At 36.6% G+C, this 18,070-nt stretch overlaps 2 protein-coding genes across 4 annotated transcripts in view; one reads left to right on the top strand and one right to left on the bottom strand.

Annotated features, from left to right (window-relative positions):
* The window catches only part of l1cama (L1 cell adhesion molecule, paralog a), a 113,336-nt gene extending 102,604 nt beyond the window's left edge, over positions 1 to 10,732 (top strand). For 2 of the 3 annotated variants that reach the window (XM_056448650.1, XM_056448648.1), the window contains 7 exons: positions 752 to 922; positions 2,964 to 3,077; positions 3,241 to 3,387; positions 4,162 to 4,293; positions 4,757 to 4,829; positions 4,934 to 4,945; positions 7,457 to 10,732. In XM_056448650.1, the coding sequence (XP_056304625.1) occupies positions 752 to 922; positions 2,964 to 3,077; positions 3,241 to 3,387; positions 4,162 to 4,293; positions 4,757 to 4,829; positions 4,934 to 4,945; positions 7,457 to 7,712 (905 nt within the window). In that variant the 3' untranslated portion in view covers positions 7,713 to 10,732. The remainder of the gene's footprint in view (positions 1 to 751; positions 923 to 2,963; positions 3,078 to 3,240; positions 3,388 to 4,161; positions 4,294 to 4,756; positions 4,830 to 4,933; positions 4,946 to 7,456) is intronic. The other variant, XM_056448649.1, reaches the window with a different exon arrangement.
* A 136-nt stretch (positions 10,733 to 10,868) lies between these two features.
* Positions 10,869 to 17,827, bottom strand: ribc1 (RIB43A domain with coiled-coils 1). The gene is made up of 7 exons (XM_056449781.1): positions 17,462 to 17,827; positions 17,113 to 17,336; positions 15,749 to 15,863; positions 15,498 to 15,616; positions 13,384 to 13,623; positions 13,126 to 13,292; positions 10,869 to 10,990 (listed from the first exon to the last, which is right to left on the bottom strand). The coding sequence occupies exons 1-7, from the start codon at positions 17,658 to 17,660 to the stop codon at positions 10,909 to 10,911; spliced, it is 1,146 nt and encodes a 381-aa protein (XP_056305756.1). The 5' UTR covers positions 17,661 to 17,827; the 3' UTR covers positions 10,869 to 10,908.
* Positions 17,828 to 18,070: the final 243 nt, after the last annotated feature.

The raw sequence follows: 18,070 nt of genomic DNA, 5'->3' as shown, positions 1-18,070 counted from the left end.
ATATTGATCATCTGAAATTTAAGACAACTGAATTTTTCAAGGCTGATTTTTTTATAGACGTATTTTCAAAATTTTCATAACTGATGGGTATTTTCATAACTCATCAGAGGTTACAGTATAGGTCTGAAGCATGTTTATATTTATCACACAAACTACTGAAAATAGCTGACCCACGATAGTCAGTTTGCAGAAGAATTGTGTCATCCTGAGCCTCACATACATCAGTAAACTCACGCAGCTCTGTGATTGGCCAAAATGTTTGACTTTTCGGTGATCGTCTACTCTTCCCCGTTCATCACCCCTGACCTACTTTCTTCTGAATTTCATGATCTGAATTTCTGGTTTTGAATTTTAGGATATTGAATTTGATGTTCTGAATTTCTTCATGTTGAAAATTTGAAACTGTATTTTCAGAGACTAGATATCTGCAGTCTATGAATTCAGAACACAAAAAATCTGAAGTTTGAAAATACGTCTATAAAATAATTCAACCTTGAAAAATTCAGGGGCAACGCGGTGGCACAGTAGGTAGTGCTGTCGCCTCACAGCAAGAAGGTCGCTGGTTCGAGCCTCAGCTGGGTCAGTTGGCGCTTCTTTGTGGAGCTACACTGTTCCAATTTACTATGACCTTTTATGTGAAGCTGCTTTGACACAATCTACATTGTAAAAGTGCTAAACAAATAAAGGTGAATTGAATTGAAAAGTAAAATTTTTTACTCATCTGTGGTATCTTTTTTTCATTTTTCTGCAGTTGATAATGATGTCAGCCCTATACAGGTGGTCAAGATTAGTGACCCCACTGCTTCCCACTACAAATTAAAACTGGACCCTCACAGCCGTTATCGCTTCTATCTGCGAGGATACACGGCTACTGGAGAAGGACTGCCCATCATCAAGGATGGAGCCACCACACTGGATGCAGGTCCAGCATTTTAATCATCACTTAGTTTGTTTTAATTGGAACTGTACAAAGATGTTGAGTTTTACATAATGATGAAATACTTTCACACAATTTAAACATGTAATAACGTTTAATGTCTGTATTTGTTCTATGGACTTTTTATTTATGTCTCGCTTTTCCTGTTCTCCTTTATTCTCCTGGTTATAGCGTGTTGTCATGGTTACCCATTATGTTCACCTGCCACTTGTTTTAGTCTCACTATGTTTATTTAAGCACTGTGTTTGGTTGAGTATCTAGTCTCCTTTATTGTATTTACAAAGCTTTACAAAGCTCCTTCATACTGGTTTGCCTTTTTGTAGTAAGGTGAGGTTAAATTGGTTCAAAATAACTGGTTCAGTTGGTGCCGACAGCTTAACGGGCAGTGTGCCGTAATACACTACCTGGCGAAAGTCTTGTCGCCTATCCAAATTTTTGGAACAACTAATAATAACTTCTAGTTGATCATTTGGTAACAGAAGTGGCTTATATGAAAGGGAAAATATGCTTATTTTACCAAAATAAATTATGATCATGCTTTAATTTTTAATTATTTAATTAGGACAGTAAGGTCTGACTTAAAAAAGCATTAATATTGTGTATGACTCCCATGAGCCTGGAGGACTGCATCCATACATCTCTGCAATGACTCAAAAAACTTATTAATAAAGTCATCTGGAATGGTAAAGAAAGCGTTCTTGCAGGACTCCCAGAGTTCATCAAGACTCTTTGGATTCATCTTCAAAGCCTCCTCCTTAATTTTAGCCCAGACATGTTGAATATTGTTCATGTTTGGTGACTGGGCTGGCCAATCCTAGAGTACCTTGACCCTCTTTGCTTTCAGAAACTTTGATATGGAAGCTGAAGTATGAGAAGGAGTGGTATCCTGCTGAAGAATTTGCCCTCACCTGTGGTTTGTAATGTAATGTACTGCAAAAAAAATGCTTTTCTTGCTTAGATTTTCTTGCTTAGTCTTCTTTCTAGTCTAAAAATCTAAAAATTCTTATATCAAGAAACATTTTCTAGTCATGCAAAATAATCTGCCAATTTTTTTTGCCAACCCCATTGGCAGATTATTTTGCTTGTCTTAAGGAAAACCTCACTTCATTTTGGCATATTTTTTAAAACAAGACAATATGTTTTGACTGTCTAAAAAAGGCTCTTGATTTAAGAATTTGGACTAGTAACAAGACAAAAAAAAAATCTAAGCAAGAAAATCTTTTTTGCAGTGTGGGCAGCACAAATGTCTAGATACCTCAGGCTGTTGATGTTGCCATGTACGCTCCAGATCTCTTGCACACCCACCATACTGAATGTAACCCCAAACCATGATTTTTCCTTCACCAAACTTGACTGATTTCTTTGAGAATCTTGGGTCCATGCAGGTTGCAATAGGTTTTCTGTAGTATTTGTGATTATTGGAAAGCAGCTCAACTGATGATTCATTTGAAAAATCTACCTTCTGCCACTTTTCCAAAGGATCAACTAGAAGTCAAGTTATTATTTGTTGCTCTTACAACTTGGATCAACGGCAAGACTTTTGTAAGGTAGTGTATAGTCCCACAATGCTCCCGAGTTCCAAACTTGTCCCTTTCCCAATTCTACAGACCTGTCAGTAATGACAGGCAAAAATTACAGAAATAAGGCTTAAAAAAATCTGGTTCACAACAAAGAGTCACCAAGGGTTTGTGTCATGCTAAAGTTAAACATACAAACACACGTGTCTTTATTATGACCAAATGTCATAGATCAAAAGGTGCAAAACAGTCCAAAATTAAATAACAAATGACTCAAACGCCAAAGCAGGACATGAGCTGATTGGCGTTAGGAAATGACCTCACGTGACACAACACAGACACGCAACAACAACAACGCACGAGGAGTAAAGCAAAACATAATCACGTGACAACAACATAAATATTACAGAAAGAGCGCACGCACCCACAACTGTGACAGTTTGAAGCTTGATGAAGTTGTGTTTTGAACAATGTGAAAAGTCTGACTTGTGTTGTTTCTATGTGAACAGTTCCGCCCTCCGACATTAGCATATCAACTGGAGAGACATCCGTCAACCTGACCTGGGTGTCAAAAGAAAGACAGAGGAACGTGGAATTCTTTATTCATTACCTGAGAAAGGATGGTACGTGACACACAGACAGAATGTGATTAAGAATGACTGAACACAAGCTTGTTCATGAATAACAAAACAGAAAAACAGCAGCTGTATTGGCTGTTCTGTTAATAAGTGCTGGTGTTTTTTCAGAGAGGGAGAATTTGTTTTGATTTTCATTGTATCTGTCCAGGCCCAGAAAAATGGGAGAGATCTGAAAAGGTGAACAGCACTCAGTCTTTCTACACACTGCATGGGCTCCGGCCCGGATCCCAGTACCGGCTGAAGATCGACTTTAACAACACTAAATGGGAGCAAGATATCCAGACTGCAGGAGCAAGTAATTACAAAACAGCCCTCTTGATTCATTTTATAATCAATTACACTGTCCTGTTTATGTACAGATTATGAAAGAAGATGCCTGCTTAAAGATTAGCTCTTAATGGAGTGCACATTATGCGTTTTATGTAACTTTAATAGTCTGTGAAATAAAAAAAAATGTAATGTTTTCCATTTTATAATATTCATTATATCTTTAGAGCTCTGAAAAGATATCAAAAGTAGTGTGTATTACAGAATATGACAAGATTTGAAGCCTTAAGAGATGTGGTCACTCCATAAGTAGTCTCTTTTTTCAAAAGAAAGTCATGTAAAGTCATGGTATTACCATTCAGAATTTGTGATCAGTACTTTTTTTTTTTAAATAATTGAATTTTAATGTTTCTTAAAGAAATCTCTTCTACTCTATACTCACCAAGGCTGTATTTAATACCATTTTAATATATTTTATTTATTTAATATATATTATATATTTTCAATCTTTAGTGACATGATCCCTCAAAAATGACTGTAATATGCTGATTTCAGGATCGGGTTACTTTATTTGGTGCTTCAGTAATATTATTATCTTATATGCTGCTTTTTGAAACAATTTAGTAAATTACAATTTCAAAATCATAGCATTTTTCAGGAATTTAAGAAAAGCATGAATAAAAAGTCTTGAGTTGTGTTTGGAACAACATCAGAAAGTGTACATCACGACAGGGTTTTCATTTTTGTGTGAATTGTTCCTAAAACATCAAAAAATAATCTATCACTTCTCCCTGTTCCTAAGGAGTCATGGAGGTGAGAGGTGGGTTTGTGACTGAGAGCTGGTTTATTGGACTCATCAGTGCCCTCGTGCTGTTGCTGCTGGTACTGCTCATCCTGTGTTTCATAAAACGAAGCAAAGGTGGAAAATACTCAGGTAATATGCACCCACTACAACACAGCATTATAATCTATTACCAACCCTTAATAGTGCATTTAATTAGTGACGAAGCCTAAAGTACACTTTGGTTGATATGCGCATTGTATGTACAACATCACTAGCACACTATGGATATAGTTTGGTTTTTCAACTCTGGTAAAAAAAGAACCTGAGGAAACACAAACAACAACAATCTGTTAATGATGACAAAAACAAAAAAATTACAAATATAAGGCATATAAGAGAATTGTATAATAAATATTAGCACCTTTGTTTTATACAAGTCCAAAGATATTATTATCACACATAACATAAATGGTAAAAGTGCAGACACTGTATAAGGAAAAATCTGTGCATTTGACGGTGTTGAAATATGCTAAACTTAAGTATACTCTAAGCTTTAGTCATCTGACTGTACTAACAAATGTGGACATATCCCTTTATTTTGTTCTTCTTACAGTTAAAGAAAAGGAAGAAGGCCAGATAGATTCGGAAGCTCGGCCAATGAATAATGAGGCTTTTGGAGAGTACAGGTGTGGTGAAGTTTGTTAGACAGATTATTCTACAAATCTCTTGTTCCTCGCTGTTTCTTACGCTCTTCCATTCTCTCCTAAATGCTCTTCCTAATGATTTGCAGATCGCTAGAGAGGTACGCTTCGCTGTTGTGTCGTGTTCTTTTGCATGCATGGCTTTATCAATACTTTCCCTTGCATGCATGGAGTGTGTCATTTTTTGGTCTTGCCATTGGTCATTTTCTTTTCTAGAGTTTTTGTCTTGTTTCTTGTCCAAATATCTAAATATTCGAAATTAAAGAAGCATTTTTAGACAAGTAAAAAATAAATAATGAGTAGGTCCACATTAAATCTGTGTGTGCAGTAATCACAGATACAGTGCATCCGGAAAGTATTTATAGCGATTAACTCTTTCCAAATTTTTTTATGTTACAGCCTTATTCCAAAATGGATTAAATTCATTTATTTCCTCCAAATTCTACACACAATACCCCATAATGACAATGTGAAAAAAGATTTATTGAAATTGTTGCAAATTTATTAAAAATAAAAAACCTGAAATATCACATGTAAATAAGTATTCGCAGCCTTTGCCGTGAAGCTCTAAATTGAGCTGAGGTACATTGTTTTCACTGATCATTCTTAAGATGTTTCAGCAGCTTAATTGGAGATCACCTGTGGTAAATTCAGTTGATTGGACATGATTTGAAAAGGCATACACCTGTCTATATAAGGTCCCAGGGTTGATGGTGCATGTCAAAGCACAAACCAAGCATGAAGACAAAGCATTTGTCTGTAGACCTCCGAGACAGGATTGTCTTGAGGCACAAGGACGGGGAAGGTTACAGAAAAATTTCTGCTGCTCTGAAAGTTCCAATGAGCACAGTGGCCTCCATCATCCGTAAGTGGAAGATGTTTGGACCCACCAGGACCCCTCCTAGAGCTGGCCGGTCATCTAAGCTGAGTGATCGGGGGAGAAGAGCCTTAGTCAGGGAGGTGATCAATAACCCGATGGTCACTCTGTCTGAGCTCCAGCGTTCTTCTGTGGAGAGAGGAGAACCTTACAGAAGGACAAGCATTTGTGCCGCAATCCACCAATCAGGCTTGTATGGTTGAGTTGCCAGATGGAAGCCACTCCCCGCCTGGAATTTGCCAAAAGGCATCTGAAGGACTCTCAGACCATAAGAAACAAAATTCTCTGGTCTGATGAGACTAAAATTAAACTCTTTGGAGTGAATGCCAGACGTTACATTTGGAGAAAACCAGGCACCTCTCATCACCAGGCTAATACCATCACTACAGTGAAGGATGGTGGTGGCAGCATCATGCCGTGGGGATGTTTTTTAGCAGCAGGAACTGGAAGACTAGTCAGGATAGAGGGAAAGTTGAATGTAACAAAGTAGAGACATCCTGAATGAAAACCTGCTTTAGAGTTCTCTTGACCTCAGACTAGGGCGACGGTTCATCTTCCAGCAGGACAATGACCCAAAGCACACCACCAAAATATCAATGGAGTGGCTTCACAACAACTCGGTGTATGTCCTTGAGTGGCCCAGCCAGAGACCAGACCTAAATCCTATTGAGCATCTCTGGAGAGATCTAAAAATGGCTGTACACCGTCGCTTCCCATCCAACCTGATAGAGCTTGAGAGGTACTGCAAAGAGGAATGGGCAAAAAATCCCAGGGGTGCCAAGCTTGTGACATCATATTCAAAAAGACTTGAGGCTGTAATTGCTGCCAAAGGTGCATCAACAAAGTATTGAGCAAAGGCTGTGAATACTGATGTACATGTGATTTAAAAAAAATAAATAAATTGTTTTTAATAAATTTGCAACAATTTCAATAAATCTTTTTTCACATTGTCATTATGGGGTATTGTGTGTAGAATTTTGAGGAAATAAATTAATTTAATCCATTTTGGCATAAGGCTATAACATAAAAAATGTGGAAAAAGTGGAGGACTATGAATACTTTTTGGATGCACTGTATCCGCCGATTTTTGAGCCCAGCGTTCAATCTATTTATTTACCTATGTAAATCAGTGTAAATAATTTTCATGTTACTTTCAGTAATATTTTTGAATAATGTGCAAATGTCTTTTAGTGGATGCATTATATGCGATAACTGCTATGAGAATAGCTTTGTTCATCAAACAAGTGGTTCTAATAGGATCTGTTTTATTTTTGTGTCGTTATTATTATTTTTTTTTTAATTGTGTTTACACTCAGTCATTCCATAAAAATCTGCAGATTTTTTGCTTAAATTGAAGGCTTAATAATGAGTCAAAATGAAGTGAGTTTTACCTTAAAAATGAGCCAAATAATCTGGCAGTGGGGTCAGAAAATTTCGAAACAGAAAACAAGATTATTTTACGCACCCCACTGCCAGGTTATTTGGCTCATTTGTAAGGGAAAACTCACTTCATTTTGACTCGCTATTAGGCCCAGACAGAACCTGCAGAATCCACTGGCTTATTATTTAATGTATTTTAAGGAAAACCACTTGATTTTGACATTATTTCTGAAAACAATTAATTTTTAGATATTTGCACTAGTAACACGACAAAAAATGTAAGAAATATTGTTTTGCAGTGTATTATGTACTGTATATTTATAAATATGTTTATCCCCTTTCTCTTTTTGCACAGTGACAATGAGGAGAAGCGTACAGCCAGTCAGCCGTCTCTGTGCGAGGACAGTAAGCTATGTACCGACGATGGTCTAGACGACTACGCCAACAGCAACAGCGTGCAGACCGAGGTCATCATGGACGAGTCGCTGGCCAGTCAAAGCAGCGGAGTCCGAGATGTTCCTGACGCCGAGACCCAGGAAAGTTCCCCTCTAAATCCTGCCACAGCCATCTCTCACCATGGCCTGCCCAACTCTGCCGCCCTCCTTGACTAGCCGGGGCGAGCCTGAGACCAAACGTGGATTCACACATGTGCCCACCTATTGCAACCGCTCATGACTGACCAAATATTCAAAAACCCACAATAACGAGACCTGCACACACAACAGATGCCAAGAAACCAGATGCACTGCTGGAACTTACTTCAAACGTAATTGGACCAACACAACACTTTTAAGCATTCGACCGACGTATAACAAATAGACTGCCATGCTCGTTGTTTACAAATATTATCTCTCATTTTACAATATAAAATAGGCCTTTTACAGTTATACAAATGTAAAAAGAACATCTCCAGAAGAGACTTCTTTGATAATCCAATGACACCGAGCTCCTGTTGCAGACGCCAAATCAAACATGGAATCGGTTTAACCTGTAAGTCAATAAGAAGCGTGGAAGGGAGGGCCTTCAAATCCCGACTCTGTGCGTTGTACGAGCATATAGACAGCATGAGCTGGTTATACTGGTTGCAAAATTTAATCAACTGTATTTTGTGCGTCTCTTCCATTTATTTTTATTCTTTGAAGACTTGCCTGAATCATTTTTATAATTAATTTTTTACTTATTAATTTATTTTTTTACACAAGATTCACTTTTGTGTTGTGTTATAAAGGTGCTGTAAGCAATGTTAGTCATCGGGGAACGTCTCAAACTTAGCCACACTCATTTCCAAAACCCTGACTCACAGTACAAACGACTCACTGTATTTTTGCAATGTCGTAATTGCTGTCATTTTGAGATGTCAGTACATGGCATTTAAATGGAGCTGTTTTTGTCCTCGAATTCAGAATTATGCTTTTATGGCAACACTAACAACATTTAAATATAGTGCCTAAATGAATCTGTGGTGGTCCAGTGGTGTAGCAGCCCAGAAAATTGTAATTACCAGTTGTGCGAGCTGTGAACCCGTTTTACTACTGTAGTTGAATCTGGTAATTATGGTAATTCTGATGACATGAATGGACCTAAATATTACAGTGATTAGCATGTTTAGCACTGGTACATGCTTTAACTACACTGTTCATAATTCAATATGACCAAACAACTCGACTTATTAAAAAAATATATATTTAATTAGTGCCAATTCATTTGTGTGGACTTGTAATTTTGATCAAACCTAAATAATAATCTTCAAATCCACATTTTTCACAATCAACTTCAGATCTCATCTTTTTTTTTGCCATTCTATTAAATTTGCTTAAGGCACCTTTAAGCCGTCTGTACGTTGATCTGTTGTAATATTGTCGTGATTCGATTAAAATACATATCGACGTCCCCTCAGTTACGATTACAGAGTTCCATAGTGTAAATACATGAGATGCAATGACTCTACGACATAAGATCGTTTATAGCAAGCTGTACATATGAGCATCTATCAATTAGCCAAATACAGTATTATAATCTTTCATCATCTCTATTGGTTCCTGTGCCTGCCTACGACAACATACTCACCACCATCCCTCATGTTTCTTTCTCCCTTTGTATGTGTCTGTGTTTTTTTTTTCTGCATTGTGTTAAACTGTATTTATCGGTTCTCTCTTGCAGTCCTGTTGGTTGTAAAGCCATAAGAATACACACGTAAGGTGCGTAGTTGTGAGGTCGTATTGAGTTAGATAGGGTTGTAAGAGAGTAAGTCACACTCACGGTTTAGTTCGGTTAACGTAAAATGCAATCATGTATTGGCTTGTGTCTTATTACAGAGAATGTATGCTTTGTTTGGATGGGAATTGTTCCATACCAGTATACCAAATAGCATTTGTTCCTTTTTGTTTTTTGGGTCATTCGATTTAACGTTTGATAAACAAATATAGCAGATTATAGCACTGAGAGAATCTATGGCACATTTGGTATTTCTCAAGACAGGGGCACAGGGGGGGAAAAAACTCAGATGAATGTAAATATAGCCCAAAAGATTGTTTGTTATGACGTTGGAAACAATGTGTCGTTGATTATGTTTAAAGTTTTCAAATTTGTTTTGAGTTTTGTAACATTTTTTAACTTTACAGTAACTTGTTAGTTGTGATTTGAGTGTGGTAGATGAGTAGTGAATAGTTTAAAAAAAATGAAGAAATAAAAAAAGTCCTTTGATAAATAAATGTTGCAGATTTTGAGAAAAAAGCTGATTGGATTTAAAAAAAAAAGCGTATTAAAGCAACCGGCAAAACATGATTGCGCTTATAGTTTCCCAAGTGCTGAAGAACGGCAGTATTGTGTGTATCTGATTTGAATCTATTGCTGCATAGAGGAGGGACGCAGTCATCTTATTTTCACACTGCACACACACACACCTCCAGGGAGCAATAGAAATGCGCTGACTCAGATCTTTAAGAACACTGTCTTGCGGTGGGCTTTTGCAGAGATTCCCAGCAGCACTGTGGGCTCGCTGTAAGGACCAGACTGTCTGATCTGTGTTAGCTTCCCTCACACAAGCTGTACAGACACACTCAGGACAAAAGTCTCTTAGAGATCTATTTTCTTAAAGGAGGGGAAAGTGATGCAAATGATATTCAACTCAATATTCAACAAAACTGCTGCTAGACGACTTGTGTATTTTGTCAGTGTCTCGACTGTGTATTGAACTCGGAAGTGAATCGACTCTCGGATATCCACTATACTGCCCTCTACTATCGCAACTAAAAGTGGGTGGGAGGGCACAGTTTAAAGCTCGACTAGCGAACGAACGTTGCCGTTTCTGTTGTTACTTGTCAAATGTACGCATTCAAGCTCATAATGCATCTTAAACTGTAGGCTTAATGCATAAATAAGCTTGACATATTAGTCTCTTATTCCTCTTGTATGTTCTGTTTGTTACTGCATATGATGTGAAAATAAACGAAGGACCAGATGAATGAGGCTGTGGAATTGTATTGGTCACGTTCCCCTGTGGTGTTTGTGAACTGGAGGGATGGTAAAGGGGGGGAGGCGATGTTAACTACAGTAGATATGAACTGGATTTGGCTATTGTATCTGCATCATCAATCAGCAGTGTAAGTAAATGCTTCTTAAATAAAATGAATGGAATCATTGTTTGTTTACGTGCAAATCCATCACAATATAACATATGCAATTAACCCTGGAATTATACTTGTAGAAGATGAATTTATGTCAGACACTAAAATCTGTGTTTTAAAATTCAGTACCACTTTATTTGTTGTGCAGGAGGATGAGTTGAGGATGGAATGTGATGGTGGTTTATCGAGAGCTTGTGCTGAACTGGGTGAAGTATTGAACAGAAGGACGGTTTGTATACAGTTGCTTGTCCAAGAACTGTTGGCTGAAAAAAAAAACATAATTGTATATTTTTAGACTTCCAAGAAAGAGTCTGCTAATAGCTACTCTCAATACTATAACTAATAGCTTTACAATTAAAAGAAAATCACCCAGAAGTGTACAGTATTAGAGAAATTAACATGAACGTAAACATTACATTTTGCAATGCACTTAAAAAACTCACCATGTCTGCACTGATTTAAAAAATTACATTAAAAAAATTCATATTGAGAGAAATTCTTACAAATCAATACAATTTTAATTAAATAATTTTATTTTTAAATCAGCAGTCATTACTCTAGTCATCGTTGTCCATTTTAATTTTAGAGTTCAAAACAAAAAAAAAGAATTTATTTATTTATTTATTTTTTTTATTACCAAAGTTCAAAATGCTTGTGCTGCCTAATATTATTGCTTTCTGATTTTTTTTCAGGAGTCCTTAATCCACATCCGTAGAACAGCATTTATTAGAAAATAAAAAACAAAAAACTAATAATAATAGTCTTTTTTTTTCTATTGTTTTTTTAATGCTGCATCTCAATGCTTTTTACATGGAAAAATAAAACAGTGTGCAAATATGAATGTTACTCTGTAAACAAGAACATGAAACATTCAAAAATATATATAATATAATATAATATAATATAATATAATATAATATAATATAATATAATATAATATAATATAATATAATATAATATAATATAATATAATATAATATAATATAATAATATTTATCAAATATTCAAGTAAAAGCTGGCCTAAAATGAAAAATCTTTTGTTGACGTGAAAGTATTTACGATCCAACTGAATTAATGTTTATCCTTAACAAACTTAAGTTCACAAAATGTACTACAAAGTTTAAAGACTGGTGTACACTACCTGACAAAAGTCTTGTCTTCGATACCAGGTGTAAGAGCAACAAATAATAACTTGACTTCTAGTTGATCATTTGGAAAAGTGGCTGAAGGTAGATTTTTCAGATGAATCATCTGTTGAACCATCCTACTCATCAAAAATACTGCAGAAGACCTATTGGAACCCGCATGGACCCAAGATTCTCACAGAAATCAGTCAAGTTTGGTGAAGAAAAATCATGGTTTTGGGTTACATTCAGTATCTGGGCATGCAAGAGATCTGGATGGCAATGGATGGCAACATCAACAGCCTGAGGTATCAAGACATTTGTGCTGCCCTATACATTACAAACCACAGGAGAGAGCAAATTCTTCAACAGGATAGCACTCCTTCTTATACTTCAGCCTCCACATCAAAGTTCCTGAAAGCAAAAAAGGTCAAGGTGCTCCGGGATTTGCCTGCCCAGTGACCAGACATAAACATTATTGAGCATGTCTAGGGTAAGATGAAGGAGGCCTTGAAGATGAATGCAAAGAGTCTTGATGAACTCTGGGAGTCCTGCAAGAACGCTTTCTTTGCCATTCCAGATGACTTTATTAGTAAATTATTTGAGTCATTGCAGAGATGTATGCATGCATTCCTCCAAGCTCATGGGAGTCATACACAATATTAACTCTTTTTCCACTGCACCATCACTTTATATTCTATACTGTACACTATTTCTGTTAAGTGACAAGACTTTTGTCTAAGCAGAATCAGACCTTACTGTTCTAATTAAATAATTAAAAATCAAGGCATGATCATATTTTATTTTGCCAAAATAAGCGTAATCTAGAGGCCTTTACTTTTCATATAAGCCATTCTGATTCCAAAAGATCAACTAGTAGTCAAGTTATTATTTGTTGTTCCTAAAACTTGAATAGGCGACAAGACTTTTGTCAGGTAGAGTATATCTCAGTCAAACCGAAGATTAAAAACACAGCACAAGACTTTAAATTGAGATGATAGAATAGTATTACCATTGCATTAATTAATTGGAATGTTTACATAACCAACCACAGTAGTCAAAAAATAATTTGACCATTAGAAAACCTAGTCTAACTGACGTCAGACAAAAAGAAAAGAAGCTACAGTAAGTATTCCATTTAAGTTAGAATTTACAATTAAATAATAATGTTACACTTGTGATTTGTACAGACCTGGAACACGTACATTTTTATTGATTAACTACTCTTGAGTATGTTTATTCTCCAACTGTCTGTGTTTTAAATAGTGACTCACTGTGCCTGCTGCTCTCGTGCCAGCTGTTGATTGTATTTATCAAGCTGAATTCTTGTCTCTCTCCTCAGCTCCATGTCTTTTCTCTCATCTCTCTCCTGCTGTCTGCTCTGCTCTGTCAGATGGTAATCCCAGGCCAGATCTCTCTGCCTCTCCCTCTCTCTCAATCTCTGGTGAAATGACAAGAGAATAAAAGAGTATTACTTCTATGAGGTCTATAAACACAAGCTCAAATGGCACATGTCAGTGCTGGATCATAACCTCTTTCTCAAAGCGCTGCTCTTCTCTCTTTCTGTGGATATCACTGATCTGCTGTGGGCTCATGCCCTTCCAGTGGTCGGTCAGGACTCGTGGAGCATCCGCTGATGATTCTTTTGTTCTCGATGCAGCCTCTGGTCGCTCAGTCAGGAGGTCAGAGGTCACCATGTAGTGTAGCTCTGCCAGCTCCTCTCCCTCTCTCCTCATTCTGTCTTGTTGCTCTCTCTCCATCCGCTCCTCTGCCTGCAAGGGAAGGTCAGATGCTACCTTGACCTTTCATTTTGAAGATATATGGGGTCTTTGTGGGTTTACCAAATGAAAATTCTGTCATCGTTACTCACTCAATTCATTTCTAACAAATGGTTGTATGTGTTGACCTCAGTAACACCTAAGCAGACCCCAGATTTTTCTACATAATTTTACACTCACCATATGCTTCTGTAGTATGGTAGTAAAGCAGTATGAACATTATTCAGTGTGTCTTTTCAATGCACCGAAGAACAAAAGTTGTGGTGGGTTTAAATGTCATGAGGGTATGACATTGAAAAACATTATGATATTATAAAATTAATCACCGAATTTAATTTTTGAGTGAAATATAAGCATTTAAATTTCATTATTTTTGGTCCATTATATATATATATATATATATATATATATATATATATATATATATATATATATATATATATATATATATATATATATATATATATATATATATAAAACAAGTGTCTCATGGCTAAACATTAAAGTCTTAAAAAAAGTTAAAGAGATGTTATGAAATGGTTAATTTGTATGTTGTTGATTTGAGTTATGTGGAACATTTATGTGTATAAATTAACAGTTTTACAATGAAAAAAATGGTTTCAGCTCTAACCCAGCCTCATTCTGATTACGTACCCCTATGTACATTTCTGGAGAGTGGCAAGTTTTTGTTTTCGCAAATCCGCCAGAGGCCGCTGTGTATGCTTTTTGAGTTCTCACATTTCACTTGTCCCATTCGCGCCTGCCCTTCTCACGGAAATCTACCAAAGGTCACTGTCGACTGACAGATTGACCAACAGACTGAGACCACCACCCCTTCCCTAAACCCAACCGATAGTGTTTTAAAAAGCACAGATTGACCAGCGCCCACCCACTTAACTAAACCCAACCAAAAAGCCCTCGCAGCAGCCTGATTTTTACCACCTTTTTTTCTTTTTTTACAACATTCTCACCCTGTTATTTACTTGTTTGTTTCACTTTTTGGCTTTTGTTTTTGTCTTACCTGCTTTCTGGAACTGTTCTTTGCCGAACTCGAACCCTGTTGTCATGGCCAAGTCTGCTCTGCATCTCAAATCCTCCAACGTTTGCGACAAGCCACTGGTCAAACTCGTAACAGCGGGAAAGCCGTCAAGGCATCACCCCGTAACGTTCATTTTAAAGCTGAAATGCAGCCTCTGGCTACATGATTAGCAATCTCCAGAAATGTATATAGGGCTACGTTTTCAGAATGAGCCTATGTTATTCAGCTTCGATCCTCTGTGGAAACCTCAACCAAAGCACCTCAAGAGATAATCAGTTAAGACTGAAATGGCTTCAACTTAATTAATAAGACAGATAAAGATGTTGTTAATTTGGAAATCCATTAGGTTTAAAACAGTACATGCTTTAAAATAAAATGCAGTCCATCTCTATCTCATTCTCGAATAGTTTTTACACAATTTTCTACAGAACAAATGATCTAATGACTTGCCTTTTAAATTGCAAATATTGAAATGTTATATACTGTCATTATAGCAAAGATTGTTATTATTATAATTTTTTTTTTAGAAATCAGTTATAAAAACTATTGTTTGAAAAATTTGAGAACAGCACTTGGGAAATATTTGAAAAAGAATTTAAAGCAGGAGGGCTAATAATGTTATCGTCAACTGTGTGTGTGTGTGTGTGTGTGTGTGTAGATATGTACAGTAAATGTGTGTATGTTCCACAATATTTCAGGACAAAAACACTATTTGGAAGAATTTTCAATGTAATTTATCAATAATTTTGAATGAAATTCATCAATTGTAATTCTTTACTGTTTATTAATCTAGTGAAGACAAAAGATCAGTTTAAGGATGAGATAATACCTGAACTTGGTTATAATGACTGAGTGCAACACGAGCCTCTCTTTTGCAATCTTCCTCCAGGGCATTCAGCTGCACTGCCCTCAGGTCTTTTTCCACCAGGACTCTGCTGGTTAGCAGCTCTGCATACACAAACACAGACATACAGTAATATGCATGCTAGAATCTCAGTATAACTGTGCTATGGTGCATGCTATAGCGTATTTCCTTTTTTTAATTACAGCGCTAAATGGGGTATAAATTTATAGATTTACCTCTGTTTTTCTCTTCCCTTACTCGTTTCTCTCTCTCCTCCTTTTGAGCTCTCAGGTTTTTCTCGTTCAACTCCATCTGAGATCTCTTCTTTTCATCCTCTTTAATTCCTTCTCCCTGAGTGAGAATATGAAAATAAATACAAATAAAATAATCATTTATAGGCTGATAAATGCTTATTTTTTTATCTTATTGTTCTTGGCCTAATAAACAAACAATATACATCAATAAATTATGGATTATTTCCTTTGATTAATCTATGGTGGTTTTGATTGGTACCTTCTACATGATACAGGCCCACTTTATATTGTTACCTTTACTTGGTACTTACATTAAAAAATGAGTACAATGTACTTATTGTGTTCATATTGTATTTCACAACACTATTAAATGGGAAAACAGGTAAGATGGGTTATAAGAGATTGGTCAACAGTGTAATAACATATGTAAATACATGCAGATAACATTTTAAATAGAAGTACAATATAAAAATATGTATTCATGTGCATTGTACCAAATGATTCGTTTAAATATAAGTACATAGTAAATAAGGCCACTTAATAAAAAAGTAGCGGGTGGCATGGTGGCTCAGTGGTTGGCACTGTTGCCTCACAGACAAAAGGTTGCTGGTTCGAGTCCCGGTTGGGCTAGTTGGCATTTCTGTGTGGAATTTGTATGTTTTCCCCGTGTTTGCGTGGGTTTCCTCCAAGTGCTCCGGTTTTCCCCGCAATCCAAAGACATGCGAGGTGAAATGGATGAGTGCATGTGTGAATGCGAGAGTGTATGGGTTTTTCCCAGTACTAGGATGCGGCTGAAAGGGCATCCACTACATAAAACATATTCCGGCAGGTGATTGGCGGTTCATAATTGACTGTTCATTCCCCTGTGGCGATGAAGGAAAATGAATGAATGAATAATATAAAGTATGACCGTTTATGCTAAGGAAAAAGCAGTATGTTGGCAATGTAAGAGTTTTTCACTGTGAAAAAACTTTTGTAAATTATTTTGGGAAATGAAAGCTCTAGATGTTTCCTTATGGTTTTCTTACTTTCTGTAGTTGCATTATTGCTCTATACATAGTTTATTGGTCTCAGTCAAATTTTCCAAATCAGTTAATCCCTATGATTTTTTTTTTGTGTAACGTCATGCAGTGACAAGCTGTATTTACCACAGAGCTATTTATTCAAACATTTATAATATAATTATTATGCATTTTTTCGAGTTTTTAATTCAGAGATAAGAAAAGCAGGTGATTAAAAAAGTCACTGAATAGTTATTTCACTTATCCATTAAAATATTAAACTAAAATGGCGATTGACCTATCAACACTCACTCAGAGTACATGCCTGGTTATGCTTATGCTTACCAAAAACACTTGCATGCTGGCGGGTCCCAGCGCAGAGTCCGAGACAGGAACACTGGTTGTTGGCGCCCCCTTTCGATCATAATTGATGTCTGCATCAAGGCTGTCTTCAGCACGTTGATGTATCGCTCGAAATTGTACCAAGTCCCGAGCCAACTCTCCTCTCAACTCATCCTCCTCCTTTTTCCGTTGCATTGCCATTTCATCCAGAGACAAACGCAGGAGATCTGAGTAACAAAAGTAATAGTCTATGCATTTCAAAGACTGATATGATAGCTAAGATAGGCTGTTTTAATTGTTTTGCCGTAGTATAAAAAGACACAGCCCTCTAAAGTTTATGTATGTGTCTTACCATAAGAAACGTCTCTCTGCTTCTCCATTTCTTGTCGTTCTTGTTTGTCCTCCTGCTGCTTGTGGAGCGAGTGCAGGTCCACGCCAATAACCCGGGTTCTGGTGTTGAATATTCGGCTTTTGCGCTCAGCCTCTGCGGCCCGACGTCGCTCCACAGCCTGACGCACAGACTCGTCTACCGGTAAATCAACCTTGTACATTTTCCGACGGTGTAAAAGCGAAGTTTTATATCAGCAAACCTCCCTGCAGATCGTGTGTCAGTTGGTTACTTCAGTTTTGAAGACTGAATTAGTCCATAAATAACTTGTTTATTCTTCCTAATTTGGCTTTTAAGTTAGTATAACTAATTAAAAATTGCCAATAGGTAAATATTGGTTAAAACTTTGAATGTCAATCGATTTTTGACGAGCGGCAGCTCTTTCCGTTGTGTTGAAACCGTAGTTTGGCGTTCTCATGGTAACCTGGCGCTCCTGTTCACGGTCATGCGCGTTGAGTTACTTTATTATTTACGCTTATGTATTTATTTATTCAATGTAGTTTAATAGTATATTCAAAACTACACCGATTAATATTATTATTTCAAATAAATAAAACATAAAGCAACAACGTT

Source organism: Danio aesculapii, chromosome 23, assembly GCF_903798145.1.
Source record: "Danio aesculapii chromosome 23, fDanAes4.1, whole genome shotgun sequence".
In the NCBI taxonomy this organism is placed as follows: Eukaryota; Metazoa; Chordata; class Actinopteri; order Cypriniformes; family Danionidae; genus Danio; species Danio aesculapii.
The sequence above is the reverse complement of the archived record's forward strand: the minus strand, read 5'-3'. Positions and strand labels throughout refer to the sequence as shown.

Bases quoted from the DNA above. Each gene is read 5' to 3' on its own strand.
- ribc1 (XM_056449781.1), bottom strand. From the start codon at position 17,660: ATGTACAAGGTTGATTTACCGGTAGACGAGTCTGTGCGTCAGGCTGTG. The intron at 17,337-17,461 runs GTAAGACACATA...TTTGTTACTCAG, and splicing joins GCAGAGAGACGTTTCTTATG to ATCTCCTGCGTTTGTCTCTG. The intron at 10,991-13,125 runs GTGAGTCACTAT...TTTTTTTTTCAG, and splicing joins GCACGAGAGCAGCAGGCACA to CCAACAGTTCTTGGACAAGC.